Raw genomic sequence first — 24,025 nt, 5'->3', positions numbered from 1 at the left:
CTGTCGTAATCAAAAACTCTAACCACTACATCACAGTGTGTAGAAGGTCCTTTCTGAAGTCCACTGATGTTGGTTCAAAGATTTTGGAACCCTTGGGAAATGTAGATGCCAGGTGAAAGTGGAAAATCTCAAGCATGCAAAGGAGAATTTCCTCACACTGTCTATGATTTTCTTGGTTGCTTCTGTCCATCATGAATATGGCGTTCTGGTGATGGTTGTGATCTTCTGCCAGACTTCGGTCCTGGCAGATGCCCAGCATTGCCCTCCTGTGTGCCCAAAGCAGGAGTGGGAAACCTGTGGCCCTGCAGATGTTGTTGGACAGACACTCCTACCAGACCCACCTGGCATGGCCAAGAGTCAGGAGTGATGGAAGTTGGATTTCAGCAACATCTGGTGGGCCACATATTCCCCACCCCGGACTACAACATATAACGTCAACCTTGTGCACTATGTTATCTATGCATTCTTTGAATATATTTAACTATTTCACTGCATTGTTTGTTTAACAGACTTGAATCGAAGGAGCCTTTCCTGTCTGTTGGGTGAGTAAGAACCTGTAGCTGAGTATTGTAGTTTTGTTTTTAATTTCACAGGATACCCAGCTCTCTTAATGTCTTCAACAAGATTTAGGGTTTAGTACCATCATTGCTTTACTGTGGCACTCATTAAAATTTGGGGGAATGGGGATAGAGGAGCGATCACAAAAAGCACTGTATTGCACATAGATACAAACACACACACTTTGGCTGGAGATTTTTCTCAGAAACTATTCAGTTATACATAACTGGTGTAGTTCAATTTCCAACTACAGTATTGTCTTGCTTAATTTGAAGGTCTAATCACAAAGTAAGCAGCTATGCTGGTTTATTTAGTAGTACACTTAGCTGCAATCTAAGTAGCGTTCATACTGGCCTGATGTTTTCTCTGATTTACTGGAAGTGAAATGTATTTTTTTCCTAATTTCATTAACTTTTATTAGCCATAAACATATGATCTCATGAACATCCTAGCTAATTGTTTTTCCTCTGTGTGACCTTAATATATACCCTGAATACTCTTCATAATGGAAAAAGTCAACTGAGCATAGGATCACGTCCCCTTCCTTTATTGGTTACATTATTGCTTTCCTCTTCTGTTTCTGTCTCTTTCCTGTATGTGTTGTGGTTCGAGGACCCGACCCCCGCAATGTGAAATAAATACGCAAGGACACATGATATAAGGTTAATGGGCAAGAAAAGGCCACAACTTTATTGATTACAGCAGTGAAAAGGTATTGGCTTAGGCATTGGATGTCTAAAACAAGGGGGTTTATTCACCAGTAGGTGGAGCCTGTTGATGCTAATCCAACTATAGGCTCTCCCCTGATGTCACCGAGGGTCGTGCCATGGCCTCCCGCCAAGCAGGCATCGGACAGAATACACGACCGCCAGATTCCTTTAACGGAATACCCAAAAATTCAAGGCATAGGCGATGGCCACACCTAGCCCTTCGACACACCACAACACATTATTCCAATGCCTAACCTACCCACCAATACCACAAAAGTTGTGACGATTGCTACGAGGTAGGCGAAAAAACCAAAAAGCCTAATGCCAAATGGAAAAAATTCCTACCAGGCCCCCTGGACAACCAGAGCGACCAACCTAAGGTCCATAGCAAGGCCAATAAACTAAGACCCTGAGCTCAAAGGGAGTGGAGGGTGGGTGACTCGCGACGAGACGACGGAGAAGAATGAGGCCGAGGAGAGGCTGGTGCCACAGCAAAAGGCTGCTGTAAACGCCCCCTTGGAGGCACCTGGTTGGGTGCCTGCCGAGGGGCGTGGGCGCCAGCCAGGTGAGAGGAGGAGGCAGGGGGCTAACGCCCCCTGCTAGGGGCGGAGCTCGGGCTCCCACCCACAACCACTCCCCTCTCTTCCAGGGAGGAGAGTCTTTATCCAAAGAAATATTTTTGCTTGTGCTTTTTTGCAGTTGCATACAGACAACCATTTCCTTACCAGTTAATTTTTGCATTTTTTGTGATATTTCACTTGATGTAAAACCAACTTCTAGAAATCTAGCAGAATCTAGCAGAGCCTACATAAGCCTTGACTCAAGTGCTCCATCTTCCCCTTTCTTATTCCAAAGTACATGTAATAAGAACTTCTGAAGCAGAATTTTCCAAACTTGGGTCTCTAGCTGATTTTGGACTACAATTCCCATCATCCCTGACCACTGGTCCTGCCAGCTAGGAATGAAGGGAATTGTAGTCCAACAACCGCTGGAGACCCAAGTTTGGGAAACACTGTTTTAAAGCTGCTGCTTTTGATTTTAAACTTCCTTCCCCGTGATATTCAAATTTAAGGAAGTCTGCCATGTTCTACCTATGCTTAGCTAACAAACCAGAATATCAAATCATAGTTTGATCCCAGTTTGCTTTATCTATCCATGGCTAGAATATGCCACAGTTCCTACAGATTCAGATATCCCAAAGTGCACAAGCATACTTTGGAGATAGTGTGAGTTTGGTTCCAGACCACTGCAATAGACTGAATATTGCAATAAAGCGAGTCATTCAATTTTTTATATTTTTTTTGTTTCCCAGTACATATAAAAGTTATGTTTGCACTATACTGCAGTCTATTAAGCCAGGTCTCATTGGCTGCAGAGACAGGAGGGTGAAAACCTACTCCAGCCCTAGCCAGCTCCACTTCCATTGTCTTCCTTCCCCTGGAAGCAGCCAAGCTGTCTACAACTGCACCCCTGTAGTTAGTTCTAAAGTGGAAACCTTTTACATTGGTATGGACAGGAGCCTGTTTATTCTGAAATCTCCCCAACACTTGAAGAAGAGTGGGAGGCAGCCGTTGAAGGAGGTTTCCTTAAGAGACCTGGCTCCCTGCAGTCATATTGCACTAGGCAAGAAGCTATACTTCAAACAAAGGGTAGTTTTCTTTAGTGGATCAGTCTCTGAGCAACAAGCACTTTAGGTGAATAGGTTTGAAGTGAGAAGGCTGAGCCAAGATTACCAAAAATAATCCTGCAAATTAGCTTTGCAAAAGGTTTAGCTGGTCAGATTGGTTAGAGAGACAAGAAGGCTGTAATTAACAGCAGTGATGGAGTGAGTGTTTTCACATCTATCTCATAGCAGATTCCGATGAATATATCAAAGTAACTATGCGTAGGAGTAAAGAAACAGGAAGCTAACGGATAAAAATACAGGTGCGGTGGTAAAATGTAACTTTAAAAGTGGCCAAAACATCTTTTCCTCACCTCCATTTTGTGAATGTAACAGCACTGCTAGATCCAGTCAGAGGGCCAACTGTTCCAGTGTCCTGTTTTCAAAGATGCTCATGGGAAACCCACAAACAGAACCCAAGCACAGCAGCATTCTCCCCATCTGTGATTCCCAGCAACTGATCATCAGAGGCATATTGCTGCCAACAGTGATAGTGGAACATTTTTCCCAATAGCCACATCCATGCCTTCCTTTCCACGGCACAGGGATTGGGAACCTGGGTTCCTCTGGATAATGTTGGACTACAACTGGTCACTCCAGCTGGGGCTGATGGCATATGGGAGTCCAGCAACATCTGGAGGGACATAGGCTTCCCATGCCATTATACAAGGAAATCAGCTCTGTTTACTGATTGTGTGCACAGTTTGGTGATTCTGGCTTAGTATACAGCTTAGATGTGTTGTTGTTGTTTAGTCGTTTAGTCGTGTCCGACTCTTCGTGACCCCATGGACCAGAGCACACCAGGCATTTCTGTCTTCCACTGCCTCCCACAGTTTGGTCAAACTCATGTTGGTAGCTTCGAGAACGCTATCCAACCATCTCATCCTCTGTCGTCCCCTTCTCCTTGTGCCCTCCATCTTTCCCAACATCAGGGTCTTTTCTAGGGAGTCTTCTCATGAGGTGGCCAAAATACTGGAGCCTCAGCTTTACAATCTGTCCTTCCAGGGAGCACTCAGGGCTGATTTCCTTCAGAATGGAGAGGTTTGATCTTCTTGCAGTCCATGGGACTCTCAAGAGTCTCCTCCAGCACCATAATTCAAAAGCATCAATTCTTCGGCAATCAGCCTTCTTTATGGTCCAGCTCTCACTTCCATACATCACTACCGGGAAAACCATAGCGGGAAAACCTTATGTATCATTTAATCTGCTCTAAACCTGCCTTCCCAAATGTGCTCACCATAGGTTTTGGAGCCCCCACTCCTATTAGTTCCAGGTTTCTTCACTGGAAATATGGGGGGGGGGCAAGATGGTAAATGATATATTAGTAGCTTCTGCTGACCACAGGACTGAAAAGGATTTGGAGTTTTAAGTCTATTTTAAGCCAAGTGGGAGATAAAAATTCCATTACATGTTTGCAATTTAATTAACACAACCTGTTCCTTCTTATTTCATTAAGGGCCCATTATAAGAGTAATCATGACTAGTGAAAGATTATCATTGCTTTTACCGGGTTCTTTGGCTAAGTAAGAAATTGCTTAAGGCCTCAGCAGATCTCTGCAATTGCAAAGCAGCTTCTGTGGGCTTCATGAGCAAAAAAGGACTTGTTTCAGAAAGATTCCCATTCATTTCGGTGAAGGGGTTTGCGAAAAGCTCTTCTCGGCTGCTTGCAAGGTGAAAACTGAAAGCACTATCTTGGCAGCAGCTTTCATTAGTGTTGAGAGTACTGACAAATGATTCAGAGCTGGCTCAGCCTTCCAAGTCCCCTATTTTCCTGCTGCCTTCTCTGAGAGTTAATTTAGTTCTGACTGGATTGTCAAGTGCTGATGACTTGTATAGATGAAGTATTAATGGCCACACAGGTGTCTTCTTCTGTGCAGGGGGAAAAAGTAGGTGTAACACTAAATGAATCAATGCTTGGCATCACACAGCTGCATGTTGGGGTCGTTGTTGTTCTATTGGATAGTGGAGGGAGGGTTCATTACCACACAGGGAGAAGAGATTTAGCCCAGAGGTCAGAAACCATTTTCAGCCAAATAGCTGTTGTGAGCAAACGTCTGAGGGTTGCATCATCATCATCACCATCACCATCATCGTAGTTGTTGTTGTTATACCACCCTTCATGACAAGATCTCAGGGCGGTTCACAGAATAAAATACAAGATAAAAATACAAGTTTTAAATCAAAATGAAATAATAACCCCTTCCTTCCCACAGACACATTTAAAAGGCTGTAGATTATTAATCAGCCAAAGGGCTTGTTGAAAAGGAGTGTTTTCACCTGTTACCTAAAAATATATAATGAAGGTGCCAGGCAAACCTCCCTGGGGAGAGCATTCCACAAATGGGGAGCCACTACAGAAAAGGCCCTGTTCTCGTGTTGCCACCCTCCGGATCTCACATGGAGGAGGCACACTAAGAAGGGCCTCACATGATGAATGCAGAGTCTGGAATGGTGCTGGTGTGGCTAGAGGGAGAACTGAGTGGACTCACATATGTAACTCTTTACTTTTGTACAATAGGCTCCCATACAACATGCAGAAATTCTACACATACAAACATGCCTGTCTACAACCTTTATGCAAGCAAGAGGTATTACCATTCAAGGGGGCAGTTCAGCCAGGCAAAAAGGCACATAAGGACAACCTGAAGCCAACACACAGAGCTATTGTCCCATTAGCATTTTTGAGAGCTTTAGTCTAACAGTAATAAATACATGCAGGAGAAATATATATTAAAAGATTGTCCAGTAGCACCTTAGAGACGAAATAAGTTTTTTCTTGGTATGAGCTTTCGTGTGCATATATATATATATATATATATATATATATATATATATATATATATTTCTACTGTGTCAGACCAACACAGCTACCTACCAGAATCTAGATACATGCAGGGTGTGTTGTTGCATAGTTTTCTCTTCTCATTGTGAGCTGAAGTCCTGATAAGAATCAGGAGCCCCCATGCCTGCTATTAACTTTTTAAGAAACCTCCAGAGTACTTTCTAATGATGTGTTGAACATCACCATAGATTTATTCTCAAGGTAAAAGTTAAGACTTGGACCTAATGGCAAAATGCTTTCTCCTGTATTCTTGTATTTATTAAACCCTGGCTGCAGTCACACACTGAGTTACGTTTGCCTAGAGCAAAATGCACAATCAGCTGGCAAACCTGACAAATCTGTTGCTTGTCTCCACTACTTCACACTGTGGTGTCAAATGCAGAGGAATTCTGGATGGAACTGTAATGAGTACCAAAACTAACTTTCTGTTTCTGAAATGTCGTCGGATTCTTAGCTAAACCAAAAACATACTTTCAGCTGGTTCCAAGGAAACTATGTACAAGAGAGCGCTGTACTTTTATTCACCACCCTCTCCTACATTATCACATCCATCCCATACATTGAAATAACATAGCTCCCCCCCCCAAAGAATCTTGGGAACTGTAGTTTGCTTGTCACATAGCTGCAGTTCCCACCACCCTTAATAAACTACAGTGCCCAGAATTCTTTAGGGAAAATAATGTGTTTTAAGGTGTAGTGTGGATGTGTCTGGAAGGAACTTGTAAGGCAGGAAGGGTTCAAGAAATCTGTTTCCTTTCTTTTTAATTTATAGGCATTTAGAACCTTCACCAAACACACAGCCGAATACAATGTGTAATACACCTATGTTACTAAACCATGAATTAAACTAAATAAACAGCAATTGGAAACAGATTAGCACTGCAATGGGAAGGCTATTCTGATCTCATCCTCCAGTGCCAAAGGTCTTTGCAAAAGGATGTGTCTTCATAGAAGTTCATAGAACTGTAGAGTTGGAAGGGACCCTGAGGATCATCTAGTCCAACCCCTGCAATGCAGGACTATCCAGCTGTCCCATATGGGGATTGAACCTGCAACCTTGATGTTATCAGCACAACACTCCTGATCTGATATCGAAATGTATACCATGATTAGGTCCGAGTCAAACAAACCTCTGAAAACCCCAGATACTGCCAAAATACCTGTAGAAGACTGCCTCCTCTGCTCTTTTGTTTATTTATATTTTCTCAAATAAAAGGAGACTCCAAAATTTATGTATTAATGATAACCAGTACTGATGCAAGGTTAATATTCCTTGTGGCGCTTGCCACCACACCTGAATTTCATGTAAGCTCAGCAGAATCAGACTGCACTGGCAAAGTCACCTTTCATCATCCCTTAAGGCTAAGTTTTTCCTTCTTTGCCTTTCCGGCAGTGCCATTTAGTAAGTAATGTGTAAAGCTTTGTTTCATTGCAAAATCTACTCTTCATATAAAACAAAAAAGCCATTACCAAGTTGATGGAGTTCAGAATACCCTTTGGTTGCACATAGGTTTCAGTGAAGGACGTGTTTCATGTTCTACGTTATACTTTACCAGCTATAAACCTGTCTTAGTGTGCAGAGCATTCATAGAAAACAACAGATCTCTAAGGTCACTGTTGATGAGTAAAGATAATGATCTCTTACAGGGAGAAAACAGGGGGAATGGAGGTCAAAAGGGCAAGCATATCACAAGTGAGAAGAAGAGGTTAACATTTTCAAGTCTTTCATGCCGTTCAGGGGAGATGGAATAGGTTGCTGTAGGCTGTTCTGAGAAATTGTGATGGTTCGATTCAAAAAGACTATAAAAAAGCAATGGTGTGTCCACTGGCATTGCCTTGAGTAGTTGTAGAGACTTAAATGCTTTAAGTTACTTTGTACCTAAGTATAATAGAAGCACATATACTTTTGATTGCCTTGTTATTACCTACAAAGAAGGGGAGGTGAATATATCATTCATGGTCTAGTAACCTCTAGACGAGATGATCACACTACCGTAAAGTACAGTATATGGGATTGTTCTTACAAAGTGGCCTCTCAACTGTTAGGATTAAAGCAGCAACACTTACAGTAAGTCATCTGAATCTCTGGAGGGGTGACAGACAGAAACGTAACCTATTCTACCTGAAACATCATACAGTGGTACCTCGGGTTACATAAGCTTCAGGTTACAGACTCCACTAACCCAGAAATAGTACCTTGGGTTAAGAACTTTGCTTCAGGATGAGAACAGAAATTGTGCTCCGGCGGCAGCAGGAGGCCCCATTAGCTAAAGTTGTGCTTCAGGTTAAGAACACTTTCAGGTTAAGAATGGACCTCCAGAACAAATTAAGTACGTGACCAGCTTTCCCTGTGGCTGCTCCCATTTTGTGGAATTCCTTCCCAAGAGAGATTAAATGGGCTCCCTCTTTGTTATCTTTCTGCTTGCGTACTAAGACCTTCCTATTCAAATAGGCCTTTGGAAACTAAGGTGCAGATGATGCTGATCACTGGGCTGCTGTCAAATTTAGATTTTAATTGCTGCTTCTAAATATGTTGCAATTTTAATTATTGCTTTTAACTAGTTTGTTTTTATTATTCCGCATTTTATAATAGATGTTTTTAAATGTTATAAACTGCCCTCAATCCAAACTTGGGAGAAAGACAAGAGATAAACATAAATATATTAAATAAATATTCTTCCTTTGCCGATTCCTCCTTGAGTAACTTCCTGTAGATTGTTTTTTCTCTCGGCCTTTACTTCCTTCCTGCTTCTTCTCCAAGTCAATTAGCATTGGACCTTCATTTTTGTTAACCTCTTGAACTCCTGGCTCCATAATAGCCACATGTAAGCTTGTACTCAGATTGGCTTAGTTTGCGAAGAAAATAAACTTTATTCTCTCAAGCAGCAGTCTTATCAGACCATTTGTTTCTGTAATCCGCTGCTATATAGTCTCCAGTACCACCTTTCAAGGCAGTCTGTTTCTTGTTTTAACTAACTACTGAAAAGGAAAGAACCTTCCCCTCTTTAGAAATTTTGCTTTCCCACTTTTCTGCACTCTGACACCATCATTTTGTAATTGATGGTTGTTTAACATACTGTGCTTTTCCACTACATTCCATTCAGTAGTCCCCAGGCTACTATTTCTCATGGGAGTACAGCGTGTTTCCGGAATTCTGTTTTAGTCCTCAAAAAGTGATTATTCTTTCAGGTCCGCTGCTGCAGCCATAATTTTAATTTATCAAGGTGCCATACATGAAATGCAGCAGAAACATTTCATGGCTGTAACTCATCACTTATTCCTATATCTGTCAATGAAAGTCTTCTGTATCTGTCATATCAAACTGCACTACAGCAACATGTAGCACATAACGAATAAATCATATAATCAATCCTGCATTTATACAGTTTGACAAGAGTGCTTTCCTGAATACACGTTGGATGTGTACACAGACTCTGAGGCAGGGGGATGACAGGGCCTAAACATAGAAGCCGTCAACAGAGATGTGGGGTCTTTTCAAGGAATATGGAGGAGGTGGGCATTCCACAATATACTCCACCCATAGTTTTGCGTGTCCTTTCCAATATATTGTGCAGTTGAACAAAGGGTCTCCAAGACCCATTCCCTAGCCCCTAGAGGACAGGACCTGATCTAATGATCTTAAATTACAAGAAGATAGATTTCAACTGAACATTAGAAGAACGTTTTGAGGTTAAGAGTAGTTTGACAATGGAACCCTAGAAGGGTGTTGAGCTGTCCATTGCTGGAGATCTTCAGCAGCCTATGAGTTTGCAACAGGTCATCTAAATACAATGAAACAGGAAGCTTGGCAGCTAAAGCATGGATGGCATAAGACTTGGGTCCAAACCTGGCCAAACGTGGGTGAGGACACACCATCGTACCTACCGCATGGGCATAGCTGCAGTGGAAAAAGCTTACTTTTCTGCCACCACTGCATCTGCAAGTAGCCATCTAGCAGAGCTTTTCTGAGTGGTGAATGGGCTTTTGTTAGCTGGCCAAGAGAGTGGTGCTCTGACATTCTCAGAGGCCAGCTGTAACAACTTTGCAAGATGCTTTAGGGATAAATTCACTCAGATTCTGACAGAGTCGGACACCACAGTGATAGCAATTCCTGTGGAGGTGCTAGAGTACTGTCTGTTCCATCTATACTGGATCAATTTAGATTAGTGCAGCCTGAGGATGTGCACAAGCTGCTTGAAGAACTGCAGCTGATCTCTTTGGCATCTCCTACGTTGTGAAATGCACCTGAAACAGGTTCTGAAACCTAGTGTACATAGTGGCAGCTCAGTAGGCTAGATCCCTGAAATTCCTGCATGGAGCTCAGTAATGCCTTCTATGATCCATGTGAGTAAAGTCCATCTTACCATAGATAGATGTTTTCTCACTTGAAGAAGGATTGTCCCTCCTTAATATTGAAGCATAAAACACTTAAATATTAAAATCTGGGCTAACTGCAGCTCTTCATCGTGTAACAAAGCTATAATGTTAGTAACGCTGTGCATATCTGCAAATAAATTAATAGCCTTCGTTTCTCTGATCCTCAGAGAGTCCTTTATGTGTGTGCTTAATCACGCACAACGACTAAAGGATAAGAGACAAATAGGGAGGCTGTAGTTTAGAGATGATAATTATTGTAGTTTATTACCTGGTAACTTTCATTTATTGAAAAGGAGACCAAAAGCATTCCTTTAAAAAGCCCATTAAGGCATTAATGAAGAGTGTAGGAAACAGCTTTTATTGCTCCCAAAATTGTTGGACAGTGCTCAGCAGTAAACAAAGCGCTCTTTCCAAAAGATACAGTTCTGCTGTTTCCACACAGAGGTCAGCTTTAGTTCCATATTGGCAAAAGGGCGAAATCCTGTTCTCCTGGCCTGCTCGCCAAATACAACAGAATAAGAGCTAAATGGAAGGGCCTTTCCAGACAGGTATTTGGTAACAGTATCGTAACTGTTTTTGCTATATTTTTCTGCATGCTTCCATGTAACACGATTCCTTTTCTTTTCCAAGGTATTGCAGGCATCAGAACACATGTCAGATGCTAACTGATTGGATACTTTCTTCAGTCCTTGTTTATGCTCATTTCATCTCTCCTTGGATGAATGAATGAATGATGGATGAATGAATGAATGAAATCTTTATTGCTAAAAGCTATAAGCCGTCACAATTGGTCACAATGCGTAAAATACAAATAATTAATTTAAAACTGAACAGAAACAACAGCAAAGCATACATACAGAAATGCAAAAATCACACCTGCATGAGTTAAGCACTCCACTTCTCACACTCCCCCTTATGATAATTGTCTTGGTGGCTAATTGTCCCCAAAAGTTTGAGAAGAGAGAAATAAGGGGACAGTTGAGTTGCTAGAGGAAGATAACCAAGGCTGGAGAAAAAACAACAGATTCTCGTGACACCTTAAAGATAAAAAGATAAACATAACGTTTATGCACTAAGCAAAAAATGGAAGCAAGAGCTCCACGCTCCTCACAGCCTTGTTAAAGGGGCACAGAGGAGATGGAGTGTGCAAACTTGAAGCTGTCTGCAGCTCATTTGCCTCATATGAAACTCTCGTTTCACATTGCGACTGAATGAGATCATTGGATCCATATCACAGTAATTAGGCCGCAAAACATAATTCTTACTCCTTTTCATCTTTACTGCTTTTCTTCTTATATTTTAGTCATAATACTTCCTCCATTTCTCCACACTTAGCTTCATTTCACTTTAAACACCTTTTTCATTTTAAAGGGGCCTTCCTACGTCTTTCAACATTCAGTCGCTTAAACTAAAACAAGATTGCCTACAATTATAACTCATTTTCGTGGCATTTGTCTTGCATCTCCTTTCAGAAAAGCTTAGGTCTATTATCATGCTTTCTGGATGATATTATGCTTTTGGGATTCGTTGGGAATACTATGAACAGTTCTGGTCACCACACCTCCAAGAGGATATTGTTGAGCTGGAAAATGTGCAGATTAATAAAACGATCAGGGGGCCTGAGCAACTCCCCTATGGAGGGAGGTTCCAACATTTTTAGTTTAGAAAAAAAATGAGTAAGGGTGGGGGGACATGATAATGTAAAATAATGAATGGATAGAGGAATGTTTTGCCCCTCTCACATAATACTAGAAGCTGATTGGTGGGAGATTTGAGGAGAGACAAAAAGAAATACTTATTCACACAACACATATTTAAACTATGGAATTCTTTAGCATGTTATGTAGTAATGGCCACCTTCCTGGGTGGCATTAAAAAGGAATTAGACAAATTCATAGACAATAAGACTGTCAATGGCTGCTAGTCATGATGTCCAGCATCAGAGGCTTTGTACTTCTGAGTTGTTTAGGAACAAGAGTGGGGGAGTATTGTTGCACTCAGATCCTGCTTCCAGCACTGTGGAAAACAGGATGCTGGACTAACTAGGATGAAAACATTTTCATCCTATGGCTCACTAACCAAAGATGGATTAGTGAGAGGCCACAAAAATTAAGCACTTGCCTTCTTCATTTGCCTTATAAATTACAACTATTATTACTATCGTTATCATTCTCCAGAGCTGTTATGCTGTGTAGGTATAAAGTGGCCAAAATTAGAACTGAGTTAAGTATTTTGTTTAATTGTCATAGAACCGTTTTAAATTGAATATGTGCATATGTTGTACATTACTCCTGAAAGCACTGAAAAGCGGTAGGTGTGATCCATCTGTACAGTAATAAAAGAGGGACAGAAAAATATCGTGGGATCTGGAGGGCACATTTATGTGTGGAAGTGTGTAATGTGCATGCAAATTGTAACCACCATACATGCTTCCAGTGATAGTCAAATGATAGCCTTTGAGTTTTGCAGAATTCTTATCCCTGAGATTCTTCAGGATTTCCATTCTACCTGGAGTGGGGCAGGGTACAGTGTGATCAAAGCAGAGCTTGATCACCACGCAGCTTTGGCCCTTCCTTATCATCTCAGTCTGCCCCTTGATTTTACTTAATGCCCCTTGATTAGCTTTGATATTTGACAATAACCTGATATAATGAGACTGAAAATAAAATTCAGTAGCATAAGGCAGACTTGATTCATATCAAGCAAGCAAAGGGTGCTGCTGTAACTATAGCAGAACAGTCTTGCTAAGTGTCATCAGAGCTATTCTTATTTATAGAACTGGGATGTCTCCTGGATTTCTTTGAACGTGTTGTGCATTCTTATGATTAATTACATTTTCATTCTGTTGCTCCTCCAAGGAACTCAGGGTGCTGTACGTGATTTTATTCTCACCAGCAATCCTACATGATACATTAGGCAAGAGGAAAGTCATTGGCCCAAGGTCACCCACTGAGCTCCGTGGCTGAGTGAGGATTTGAACCCAGCACTTTAACTACTACACCACATTGGCAATTAGATAATAACAACAGGATTTTTTTGTGGTGTTTTTTTTAATCAACTCTAAACCAGTGTTTCCTTTTCACCTTGCAATCCTTGCATTTTTAGTGAGATTGTGACTAGTTCAAAGACTCAAATTTCAATATTTCCAAACAATAGTCAGTAAAAGTAACAGGGATGAAGCAGTCTCCAGAGATGCAGACCTGAATTAGCATTGTAATTTCAAAATGTTGCATAATGCTATTTATCAGATAATTCAGTCATGTCACCTCACATGAATTCATTTGTGTTCTTTTCTGCAGTGGCTATGTCTTTGATTATGACTACTACAGGGATGATTTCTACAATCGGTATGTGCAGCTCTTATTACTGTCTTTGGTTACATATATTATGCTCCTTATTTGACATATTTTCACATAACCAGATCGGAAAACCTTTGCATTTGTTTCCTCATAGGATGCAGCTTGTTTTTATTGCTTGTTTGCGTTTCTGGTTTATATTCAGATTATATCATATCAGGATGATAGCTCCATTTTGGGGGTGCTCTGTGCACCATGGCAGGCTTTAGTTTCTGGAATAATCCTGCTCAGGAATCAGAGCTTTGACTGGAGGTACTATTCTGCACATCTCTGGTGCCTTTATGTCACTGTGGAGGGAGAGGAGTGGGCCACGTATTAGCATGAAAGGCAACATTTCCAACAGGATGAGAAGGGAAGGGAGCTGTTGACCAATGGGGCAGATCCGAGGGACTCCAGCTTGCTTTTTGTACAATGGGCTATGCCTCAGCTGCAGCAGCTAAGACACATTGCTGCTGTTGAAGTTGATCCACTGAGAACAGTATAAGATGGCATTTATTGATATACTTTCATGTGGCTGTGTTGACGTCCTCACTCCATGCAAAATGCTTTGTGAGACTCAGGTTATATGGACTATTAAGGTATGTTCAAGATGCAGGTCTCGAAGTATTTCTCTGCAGCATGACTTAGTTTAGAATCCAGATTGGAAATATATCTGAAATGCAGCAGCTTGTTATGGTGCTGCTCTGGCTGAACGTCTTCCACAAGTATCCGTGCTGTCTGCCATCAAGTCACCCATTAATCTATAGCACGCTTTTGCAATACAAAACCAAGTGGGAAATCTGGAAAACGAAGCCAAGAGCCACGTATTTCACTACGAATAATATGGCCTACTGGGGGACAGGAGAATGTCCAGCAAACTGGTCAAGAACTTATTACCATCCAGGGTAGAATTTAGAGGCCTTTTTCAGATTGGTACTTACGATAACAACGTGAGCAGCCCTTTCACCTCTTCAAACTCTCTTCCATTGCAATATATTCAGGAGCCAAATGTCCAAGGCGCTTCGCGACATGATAGCAGATTAATGAGAAATTGGGGCAACCCTCCTTCCTACCTCCTCCTGGACCCAGTGTGGTGTGGTGGTTAAGAGCAGTGGACTCATAATCTGGTGAACCAGGTTCGCTTCCCCGCTCCTCCACATGCAGCTGCTGGGTGACCTTGGGCTAGTCACACTTCTCTGAAGAAAAATTGTTAAACAATTTTTGTTCAAATGACCATATACACATTCATTCCAACCCTGTTTTTCCCAGAAGCAAGTTCCTCCAAGTTCAGTGGGATTCTTTCCTAAGTAAGTGTGTATAGGTTTGCAACCTATAGAGGATATTGAAATCAGTTTTAGCTAAAATTGCTCTGTGATTTGAGAGTACCTCAGTTGAAGCTGACAATACTCTTATCAGTTTTTTTATCTTCCACTAATAAAGCCCCAGGGGTGCCAAGTTGAATAAAATAGTGTGGGGGCCCAGGTAAGCCCCACCCCACATAATTGATCACATGATGCAATGCACGCACGCGCACACACACACCCCATTTGAATGGGAATGCCCATCAACTGGGTGAGGAGAGGCTCCCTCAAATATTTTATTGTGTGGGCCGAAGCCCCAATGGCCCCTAGGAATTGGCTTCTATGTTAAGTGCTATGTCATGTCTAGGTATAAGCAAATTTCAGTGTTTTTCTCCTATCAAAAGTACCTCAGACGGACTTGCCTGTAGGGATGGGAGAGAAACTCAATTAAGTTCACATTTAAAAGTGAATCTACCTAGAATGCACTTTCTGAAACAATACACACACCAAAGCACAGCGACCCTTCAAAATTATTAATTTCAGTATTCATGCTATTGGAGATGGGTGCATACGTCAGTTTCAGTTCCTTCTATTTTCTCATTGTTCCAATCTGAAATTGTGTTCTCTACATTTCCATATCAGTTTGTGATTTATTTTTCTTTAAAGAGGTGCTCTCAAAAATTAATCAGCATTTTAATTCAAATGTTTCATAATATACACATGCAATATTGCATGTAATTTTGCATGTATTTTTCCCAAATATAATACATTTTAGATGTTATTTTCAATAATATAGGCTTTTAAATGCACTCTTTACCATAGTGTATGCATTCTTTTACACATCACTTGACTGGAAAAGTGATTTGCTAAATTTGGAGAAGTGCTAATTTCTTTGATGAGATGTTTCAGTTTAGTCACATTTCATTTCAATGGTATTCACCATCTTGAATTTCATCATGAGCATTACTATGAAGGCAGCAAATTACAAAGTTGAAACTATGAATTTAGAGCTAGGCTGTCAGCAGAGCTACAGTGTGTGTGTTTATTTTAAAAAAATCTCATATTATTACTTGGGTGAAATGAAATTATGAGGTGCACGTTTTTCATACTCCAAGTTAAGACAAACTAATAATGGTATCCTTCCCTGAAATTACAGCTACTTACTTGGTCATGTCTGAAATACAAATATGCTTCTTAAAAGTACAAAGGTCCTTGAAATCTAATTTTAACTGTGATGCAAGTCATTGATATTTCAGAGAGCAATTTTCCATTAGAAAGTAGGGAAATTTAGTCTGCATGATCTCCCTGCCATCACACCATAACCAAGTGCTATGAAGCTTCTGTTTCCATTCCCTTAAGGTTGTTTGATTACCACAGCCGGGTCCCTGCACCGCCTCGTGCTGTAATTCCATTAAAACGCCCACGTGTAACCGTCACAGCAACTCGCAGAGGAAAAGGGGTATTTTCCATGAAAGGGGGATCAAGATCTACATCAAGTGGAACTTCATCATCGGGGTCAAAATGTGAGTTCTATATTGCACCGCCAAGGTTGCCTGTATGAATACTATGCTTAATGCAATATATGTGGAATTCTAAGGTCATCCCATTGCTAAAGCTTTAGACATTAGGTTATCATACTGAGAGCGAAAAGTTGTTTTCATTGTAATGGTTTAGTGAGAAGGGATGCAAATGCAGACTATCGATGTTGTTCTTTAAAAAAAGAGATCAAAGCTCATTGCATGATAACCAACTAAGTCAGGCATAAGCAAACTCGGCCCTCCAGATGTTTTGAGACTACAGCTTCTATCGTCCCTAGCTAACAGGACCAGTGGTCAGGTATGATGGGAGTTGTAGTCCCAAAACATCTGGAGGACCGAGTTTGCCTATGCCTGAACTAAGTCATATTCAGTGTGGACTCATTGATTTCAGTGAGTCTACTCTAACATTGGTTATCACCCTTTGGCAAAGTCGGATTTGCTGTTCCATAGTGGCAGGAGCCATGCCGTGGACTCATTGATTTCAGTGGGTCTACTTCACACAGTGGTGGAGCACATATACCCTCCATGTCATGATAACTGTCCACAGTAACTGTCTGGGACAGCAGGTCTCCGTTATAATAGCCAGGATGTGTGCTGTTTACATCTCTAAACAGTGGGATCTTGAACTGCATCTGGCACCCCAAAGGACTGCAAGGCAACCATCCAAGAACAGAAAGCTGTTGTTGTGCTGCTGAAGCATTATAAACAGTCTATGAAGTGCAGAGCACTGCTGAAAGCCTGTATAAGTTATTCCCTTGGGGTGCCCCACAGCTCTCCACAGCACAGTGTGTCCTTTCTGGAGTTCCTGTCTTGTGTTTGAAGAATGTAAGAACCTCTTCACAAATGAAGAAGCTGCAGACTGGTTGAGGCAGACATAATTCCCCTGTCTTGACAAAGCCTTAAATCAGCTGTGCTGCTTTCTTCCCTGCTGTGTCAGTGACTGAAAACTGGTAGCACATCCCTGACAGGTTCTTCCCAGGGCATTAATTCTCTCGCATACTAGTAGGGCAATGAATGTTGTTAATGTTGACATTAAAAAAAAACCCTCTTTCACACTGAATGTACATTTTCACTAACGTGGGTTTTATATTTGTATGCGAGGGTGGCTAGGCAAAAGGCAAAACCTTATTTAAGCCTCGTGTGTGTACATGTCCTCAGGCTGAAGACTGATTCATAAATTAAGACCCCGTTCATAAATTGCATAGTCAGTCATTCCTTTCCTTTCCCACTGTACAATGGAAAGTGTGCCTGGGCAGATCCCCCCCCCCCCAGTGGGATCTTCGATCTTTAGAAGTCATTAGACGCTCACAGATCTCATAGTGGGTAACATTTCTAAGTCCAACTGTTCCCTGCTGGATCAAGCCCGTGGCTCATGTAGCCCAGCATCTGTTCTCACAGTTGCCAACTTGATGCCCACAGGCAGAACCCAAGTACAAGGGCACTCTCCCCTCCTGAAGTTTTCAGCAAGTGGTATTCAAAAACCCTGTGCCAGGCCTGCTTTGCTTTTATACACAAGAGGAGCAAGATTGCATTTTAGGCCCCATGTGGACTTTTGTGCAGCTACAAAAGTTTTGGAGGGTGGTCTGTTTCTAAAAGCACAAATTGTCCGCTAGAAGTAGAGTGAGGACCTCAATGTTGTTATCAAGCTTGAGGGGTTTGCATATTGTTTTGACTCTGATTCATTTCTGACCTTTTTTTAAAAAAAATTAAATCCAGTAAAAATATAAATCTCATGTAGCATACTTTTTGTTAAAAAATCAGCCAAGTGACAACTTATTTGTCATTTTCCACCAAAAGCAACAGCAGATGAATGCTGCTATATTGATGTTCCATGGCACACTTTGCTTTCTGCAAGTAAAATTGAAGCAGATGCTCCTATATTTATGTGAAATTGCAAAGGAGGAAAATATTAAACAGTTTTCTCATTATTTTGTTTATGGATCTGGAGGAACTATCTGGGAGCAAAGTGTTCATTTGTTTTTTTCATAAATCAGTTGTGACTTCATGACTGTTAGCCAGTTTTTACATGATGGTATGAGACAAACAGTTTGATGTGGTATTAGATCAATGAAATATATAGCATGTCTACCAAAATAAGCCTGGGGAGTCAGACAATTTTGTAGTTATGATAAATGGGAGCAGTTTTCATGAATGTTTTCAGACCAGAAAGCAACCCCACCCACCTCATTCCAGTGAATCTTCAGGCATTGCATCAAAAGTGGAAGATAGTTTGCCCTTATTCTGAATGACTTTACCTTCAGAAATGTCACCACAAACCCGAATATCTTTGGCTGTATAGTGGCGTGCATGAGATAGCACACGTGACGATTCACAGAAAGAACGAGGCCAAATGGCTAGTGAATAGACCTTGTTTAATGAATGCAACTACCACAATGCAACTTTCTTCTCTAATCTAGGCTGAATGAAATAAGCCATGTAGATTTTGTACCAGGGGTGGCCTGAGATGTTTCAGCAACGGGGGCACAAACTCCTTGAGGCTACTACCCAACCGGGCGAGGGCTAATCCATTCCAGATCCCCCTCCTTCCACCCAGCAGTGGGGCTTCACAGAAGCTGGTGCAAAGCTCTGTCACACTGCCAGGCAGAGGGGGGAGATTTCCCCCCTGCCTAGTGGCAAAGCTGGATGGCAGAACGCCTCCCCTCTTGCTAACTTGGTCAGGAGAGGAGGCGTTTTTCAGAGCTTTGCCACCATTCCCTGTCTGACGCTAGAGGCTGGAAAAAGCAGTGGCAAAGCTGGGTGGTGGAACAAGATGCCACCCCTTGAATGGGTCTCACCTAAGGCTGCTGCCTCACCTAGCCTCATAGGCGGTCCAGCTCTGTTTTATATTGTACTTGCATGGAAAATCCCAAACACTTTACAAAGGATATGTGTCCTTTCCATACATGGATGAACATAGAAATAGTGTGCATTTGGGGGGAAGGGCTGAGAGGGAATATACAAACGTTTTTTGCTGAAGAAATATTAAAACATAGAAATAATAATATATAAGGCTATACCTTGCACTTCAGTTTTCGCCTTTATGAATAGATTGTACTGGGATAGCTTTGTGTTGAAATATTATTTGTGTCATAGTTGGTACCTTTTGTTCTTTTTCTCTTCAGTGAAATCAGATGAGTTACAAACAATCAAGAAGGAATTAACTCAGATCAAAACAAAAATCGACTCTTTGCTAGGGAGGCTGGAGAAGATTGAGAAGCAGCAGAAGGCTGAAGCTGGTATGTGGAAATAATCTGTAGCTCTTGGCAGCTCATTAAAGGGTGAATTAATTCTGTGCAAAGCTGTGAATCATATCATCAGTTCTATGGGAGAGGCAATTTTGGAAATACTGATGTGCTCAGATTTAGGACCAGAAAGAGGCTTTTTGAGTACAACCTTATAAGCCACTGAGCAACTAACAACTGTTTAAAGATTAGGTTTAGCTATTCTCTTGGCTGCATCCATACACCAATTTACCTGGGAGTAATCCCCACTGAATTCCGTGACACTATTTCAGAGTAGATAGGCCAATCTTACAGGTCAATCATGCATATGAGTGCACAGTCATTTCTTCATCTCCCCTCTGTCTACTTTCAGAAGGTTTGAGGTTCAATCCCAGGTATTTCCAATTAAGAGGATAATAAATGATAATAATAATAAATTTTATTTATACCCCACCCTCCCCAGCCAAGGCCAGGCTCAGGGCGGCTAACAACCAATAATAAAAACAAGTTGATTGAAATACAACTTTAAAAACAAGGTTAAATACAACATTAAAACAGTAAAATGCAGCCTCATCACAGGAGGAGAAAGGAAAAAAGAAAGAGGGGGAGGGAATCAAATTGACTCCAAGCCAAAGGCCTGGTGGAACAACTCTGTCTTACAGGCCCTGCAGAAAGAAATCAGATCCCGCAGGGCCCTGGTCTCATGAGACAGAGCGTTCCACCAGGCTGGAGCCAGTGTTGAAAAGGCCCTGGCTCTGGTTGAGGCTAATCTAACTTCCTTAGGGTCCGGGACCTCTAGGGTGTTGCTCTTTATGGACCTTAAGGTCCTCCGTGGGGCATACCGAGAGAGGCAGTCCCATAGGTACGAGGGTCCTAGCTGGCATTGGGAAAGATCACTGCAAAGCACTTGGGAGAGCCACAAGTAGGTAAAGTAGACAATAATGAATTAAATATTGCAATAATTGACAAATATTCCACCCTATGAAATAAAGAGGCTGCAAACTGTTTTCTCCTTGACAGGGTGCAATTCTGCTAATATTTACAAGAGTATAGCAGTTTTTAAATTTTCTTAACCGCTCTTCATGCAAAAATAGATTTCAGTTTGGTATATAAAGAAATGAAAATTTACAGAACCCTTGATCTCTCCACTACTTAGTGCCGCTAGAGAAGGCCTCCATTGGCCCTCTGGTCAGGCGACGGCCACTGCTAGAAAGGATGAGCACTTAAGCTATGCTGCCAAACACCTTAGGAAGAGCGTCTTCCCTGCTTCATGCCAGTGATGATCCAGTTTCAATGATTTTATTACCGCTGTGAGCAGAAAGGGAAAAGAGGGAGAAGGGAAGGGCAGTAGAGCTTAAGAGCATTGATGCAGCCTCACCCCATCATTCTGCATGCCAGGTGCCTTGATATTGTACACCACGCTGCTGCCTCTTCTGATGCCCGGGTCACAAAAGCATCTTGCATTCAGAATATGCCATCTGGAGGGCCACAGGTTCCCCATCTCTGGACTTGCTCCACATAATTGCTGTAGATTAAAATAAAACCTAGAACATTCCTTGCAAGCGACTCTGATGAGTGGTGAATTCGGAAATGTATGTGTCCTTTCACAGTACAATGGAAAAACTATTAATTGCATACCCTCTGACATGCCGCAGGCATCTTCTGTGCCACGTTACCACGTGAGTCACATGACCCACACAAGAGCACGGCACCCGAAAACAGGAAGTCCCAATTTAATTGGGGCAGTAGAGGGGCATGCTATTACACAAAAACATTAACACAAATTATGCACAAGTTCATATGTTAAACATCGTTAACATCAAAACATTGCAAAACAAAGCACTTTCCTTCTGGGATGGCAAATCCCACGAAGGAGGAGTCAGTATAAAAGCTATTAATATGCAAAGAGCCTCCATGAGAGCAGAAAAAAATTACGGGTTTTTGTGTGTGAAAAAGGCTTGTGAATTCATTTAAATACAAATCAGATCTTAGACTGTCATTCTGCACTGACTCATAGACAGCAGAATATAAAAAGATAGCTCAGAGCATGTTAATCATGACTGAACTGACAGATGAGCATAGTTATTATTATTATTATTATTATTATTATTATTATTATTATTACTATCAACAACATTAATTTATTAATTGCCTTCTACATAGTCGCCTCAAGGCAATGTACAAAAAAAAGCAAAAAACAACAACCTAGATCCTTTTCAATACTGGTTATGCTACATGACTGGATGGGGATTTGAACCCTGACCAGAGTGGCTTTTTTGTGGGTTCTGGGTACAAGAGAGGGAGAGAGAGAGAGAATCTATATATTCTGTATCATGACATTTAAATTCATAAATGCAACCATAGTACTTTTGGGTACCAGTGATTTAAATCATGTGCTGACTTTGTCTTCAAAATCAATGGGATTTAATCCTGCTTAAATGGCTTGATTGTGAACCAATATGTTTGATAAGTTTCTGCGAGTTGCAACTGATAAAATATAACAATACCAAGTCCTTTCTATCTGCTAAAGACTTACTTCTGGTCCTCCCTGAACAAAAACAATCAGCTGCATTGCAAAGGAGAACGACTTGAAAAGTGGCAGATTTTTAAGTGGCAGATATTTCAAACAATCTATTATAATAGGCAGAATATACAGCATGAGCTGCTTACATCCAACAGTGGGAAGCTTAAGCAAACATAGAAATAAAAAACAGGGAAAGTTTTAATGATCTTTTATACACTATACTAAGGTCTGTCTCGCTTATCTTTATGGAAGTTATAAAGGGACAGAAAAGTAATGTGTTTATGCTCAGATGTCTTATTTTGCTAATTAATTCTGTGTTTTAAAGCTGGCAAGCTTAACATAAGTCAACAGTGTGATGCAACAGCAAAAAAGCTAATGCTATTTTAGTCTGCATCAACAGAAGAATAGTATCCAGATCAAGGGAAGAAATAGTACTGCTCTATTCTGATTTGGTCAGACCACACCTGGACTACTGTGTCCAGTTCTGGGCACCACAGATTAAGGATATTGACAAGCTGGACCGTGTTTAGAGGATGATCAAGGGTCTGGAAACCAAACCTTAGGAGGAGCAGTCGAAGGATCTAGATATGTTTAGCCTACAAAAGAGGAGATTGAAAAGAGATACGATAGCCATCTTCAGATATCTCAAGGACTATCACATGGGTGATGGAGCAAGGTTGTTTTCTCCTGCTCTGGAGGCTAGGACCCAAACCAATAGCTTCAAGTTACAAGAGAGGAGATTCTGACTAACCATCAGGAAGAGCTTTCTGACAGCATGAGCTGTTTGAGAGCGGAGCAGACTCCCACCAGAGGTGGTAGACGCTCCTTGCTTGCAGGTTTTTAAGCAGAGGTTGGATGGCCATCTGTCATGGATGCTTTAGTTGAGATACCCACATCGCAGGAAGTTGGACTAGATGACCCTAGGGATCCCTTCCAAGTCTACAATTCTATGATTCTATGTGGCAATGACTGATGACAAATATCAGAAGCAGTATGCATGTGAATACCAGTTTCTGGGGATCCCAACCAACTGGGTATTACTGCACTTGTGCCGTGCTTATGAGCTTCCCAATGACATATGAGAATATTGTGAGAATAAAAGTTTGGACTAGCTAGGCCTTTGGTCTGATCAGGCAGGCTTCTCTTCTATGGTCCCTTGTTACATTTTCACATGCATCACTGCAACCATGACAGTATGAAATTTACTTTTAGAAAGATAGCTCAAATGCTCAGGAGACCAGTATCACTTTCATAAGCGTGTAATCTTGGTCATAAATATGAGTCTGAAACTAACCCTCCAACTTGCTCTCCTCTTCCAACTTCATCATTTGAAAAGCATTGTTTTCAACTCGGGGGAATTTCAGAAATAGTTTGTGATGGTGCATAGGGAACTTGTGTTCAAAGGCAAATATCCCGCTGGGCATGTATCAGCCTCTTAGCAAGCCAAAAGAAGATCTCTGAACCTGGGTAATATATCTGGTATCATTTGGGGATTCAGAGAATGTATTCTGCTGTCTATAACACAGTTCCATTTCTGGAAAAGGGGATCTTTCTTAAGCTACATTTTTCGCCTTTTTCTTATAGAAACCCAAAAGAAACAAATAGAAGACTGTGCAGACTTGATCCAAGAGGAATGTATATCAGAGAACGCTGACAATTCCACAGAGGACCCTATAGAAGGAGGTTTAGATGCAGATGGAGATGGCGAAGATATGACTGATGGGATAGAGGAGGATTTTGACGAGGATGGAAGTAACGAGCTGGTAAGAAATTTTAAATAGTTGTATATGTAAGCTGAAAATTTCAAGAATGAATGTAGAAGAACAGCAAAACAAATGCTATTAAAAGCTGAGGTGCTGTTTAGAGGTCCTTTGAAAAACTCTTAAGATGGTTATAATGGCAGGCAATGTTAGTTCTTTACATGAATTCCCATCTGTGATGTGGTGAGATACTTTT

General features: G+C 41.3%; 2 protein-coding genes across 9 annotated transcripts in view; one reads left to right on the top strand and one right to left on the bottom strand.

Annotated features, from left to right (window-relative positions):
• Positions 1-24,025, bottom strand: part of RBIS (ribosomal biogenesis factor) — a 158,831-nt gene that overhangs the window by 40,038 nt on the left and 94,768 nt on the right. The window contains exon 6 of one of the 2 annotated variants that reach the window (XR_008331430.1): positions 199-209. The exons of the other annotated variant lie outside the window; for it this stretch is intronic. The gene's annotated coding sequence lies outside the window, so the exon portion shown is untranslated. Of the gene's footprint in view, positions 1-198; positions 210-24,025 lie in introns of those variants that run through there. 2 annotated transcript variants of the gene reach the window in all.
• Positions 1-24,025, top strand: part of RALYL (RALY RNA binding protein like) — a 242,517-nt gene that overhangs the window by 207,313 nt on the left and 11,179 nt on the right. For all 7 annotated transcript variants that reach the window (XM_053395750.1, XM_053395752.1, XM_053395749.1 and 4 more), the window contains 5 exons: positions 510-542; positions 13,450-13,497; positions 16,146-16,309; positions 19,447-19,560; positions 23,654-23,832. In XM_053395750.1, the coding sequence (XP_053251725.1) occupies positions 510-542; positions 13,450-13,497; positions 16,146-16,309; positions 19,447-19,560; positions 23,654-23,832 (538 nt within the window). The remainder of the gene's footprint in view (positions 1-509; positions 543-13,449; positions 13,498-16,145; positions 16,310-19,446; positions 19,561-23,653; positions 23,833-24,025) is intronic.

This window comes from Podarcis raffonei, chromosome 7 (assembly GCF_027172205.1).
Source record: "Podarcis raffonei isolate rPodRaf1 chromosome 7, rPodRaf1.pri, whole genome shotgun sequence".
Classification (NCBI taxonomy): domain Eukaryota; kingdom Metazoa; phylum Chordata; class Lepidosauria; order Squamata; family Lacertidae; genus Podarcis; species Podarcis raffonei.
This window is presented reverse-complemented; position numbering and strand designations above follow the sequence as displayed.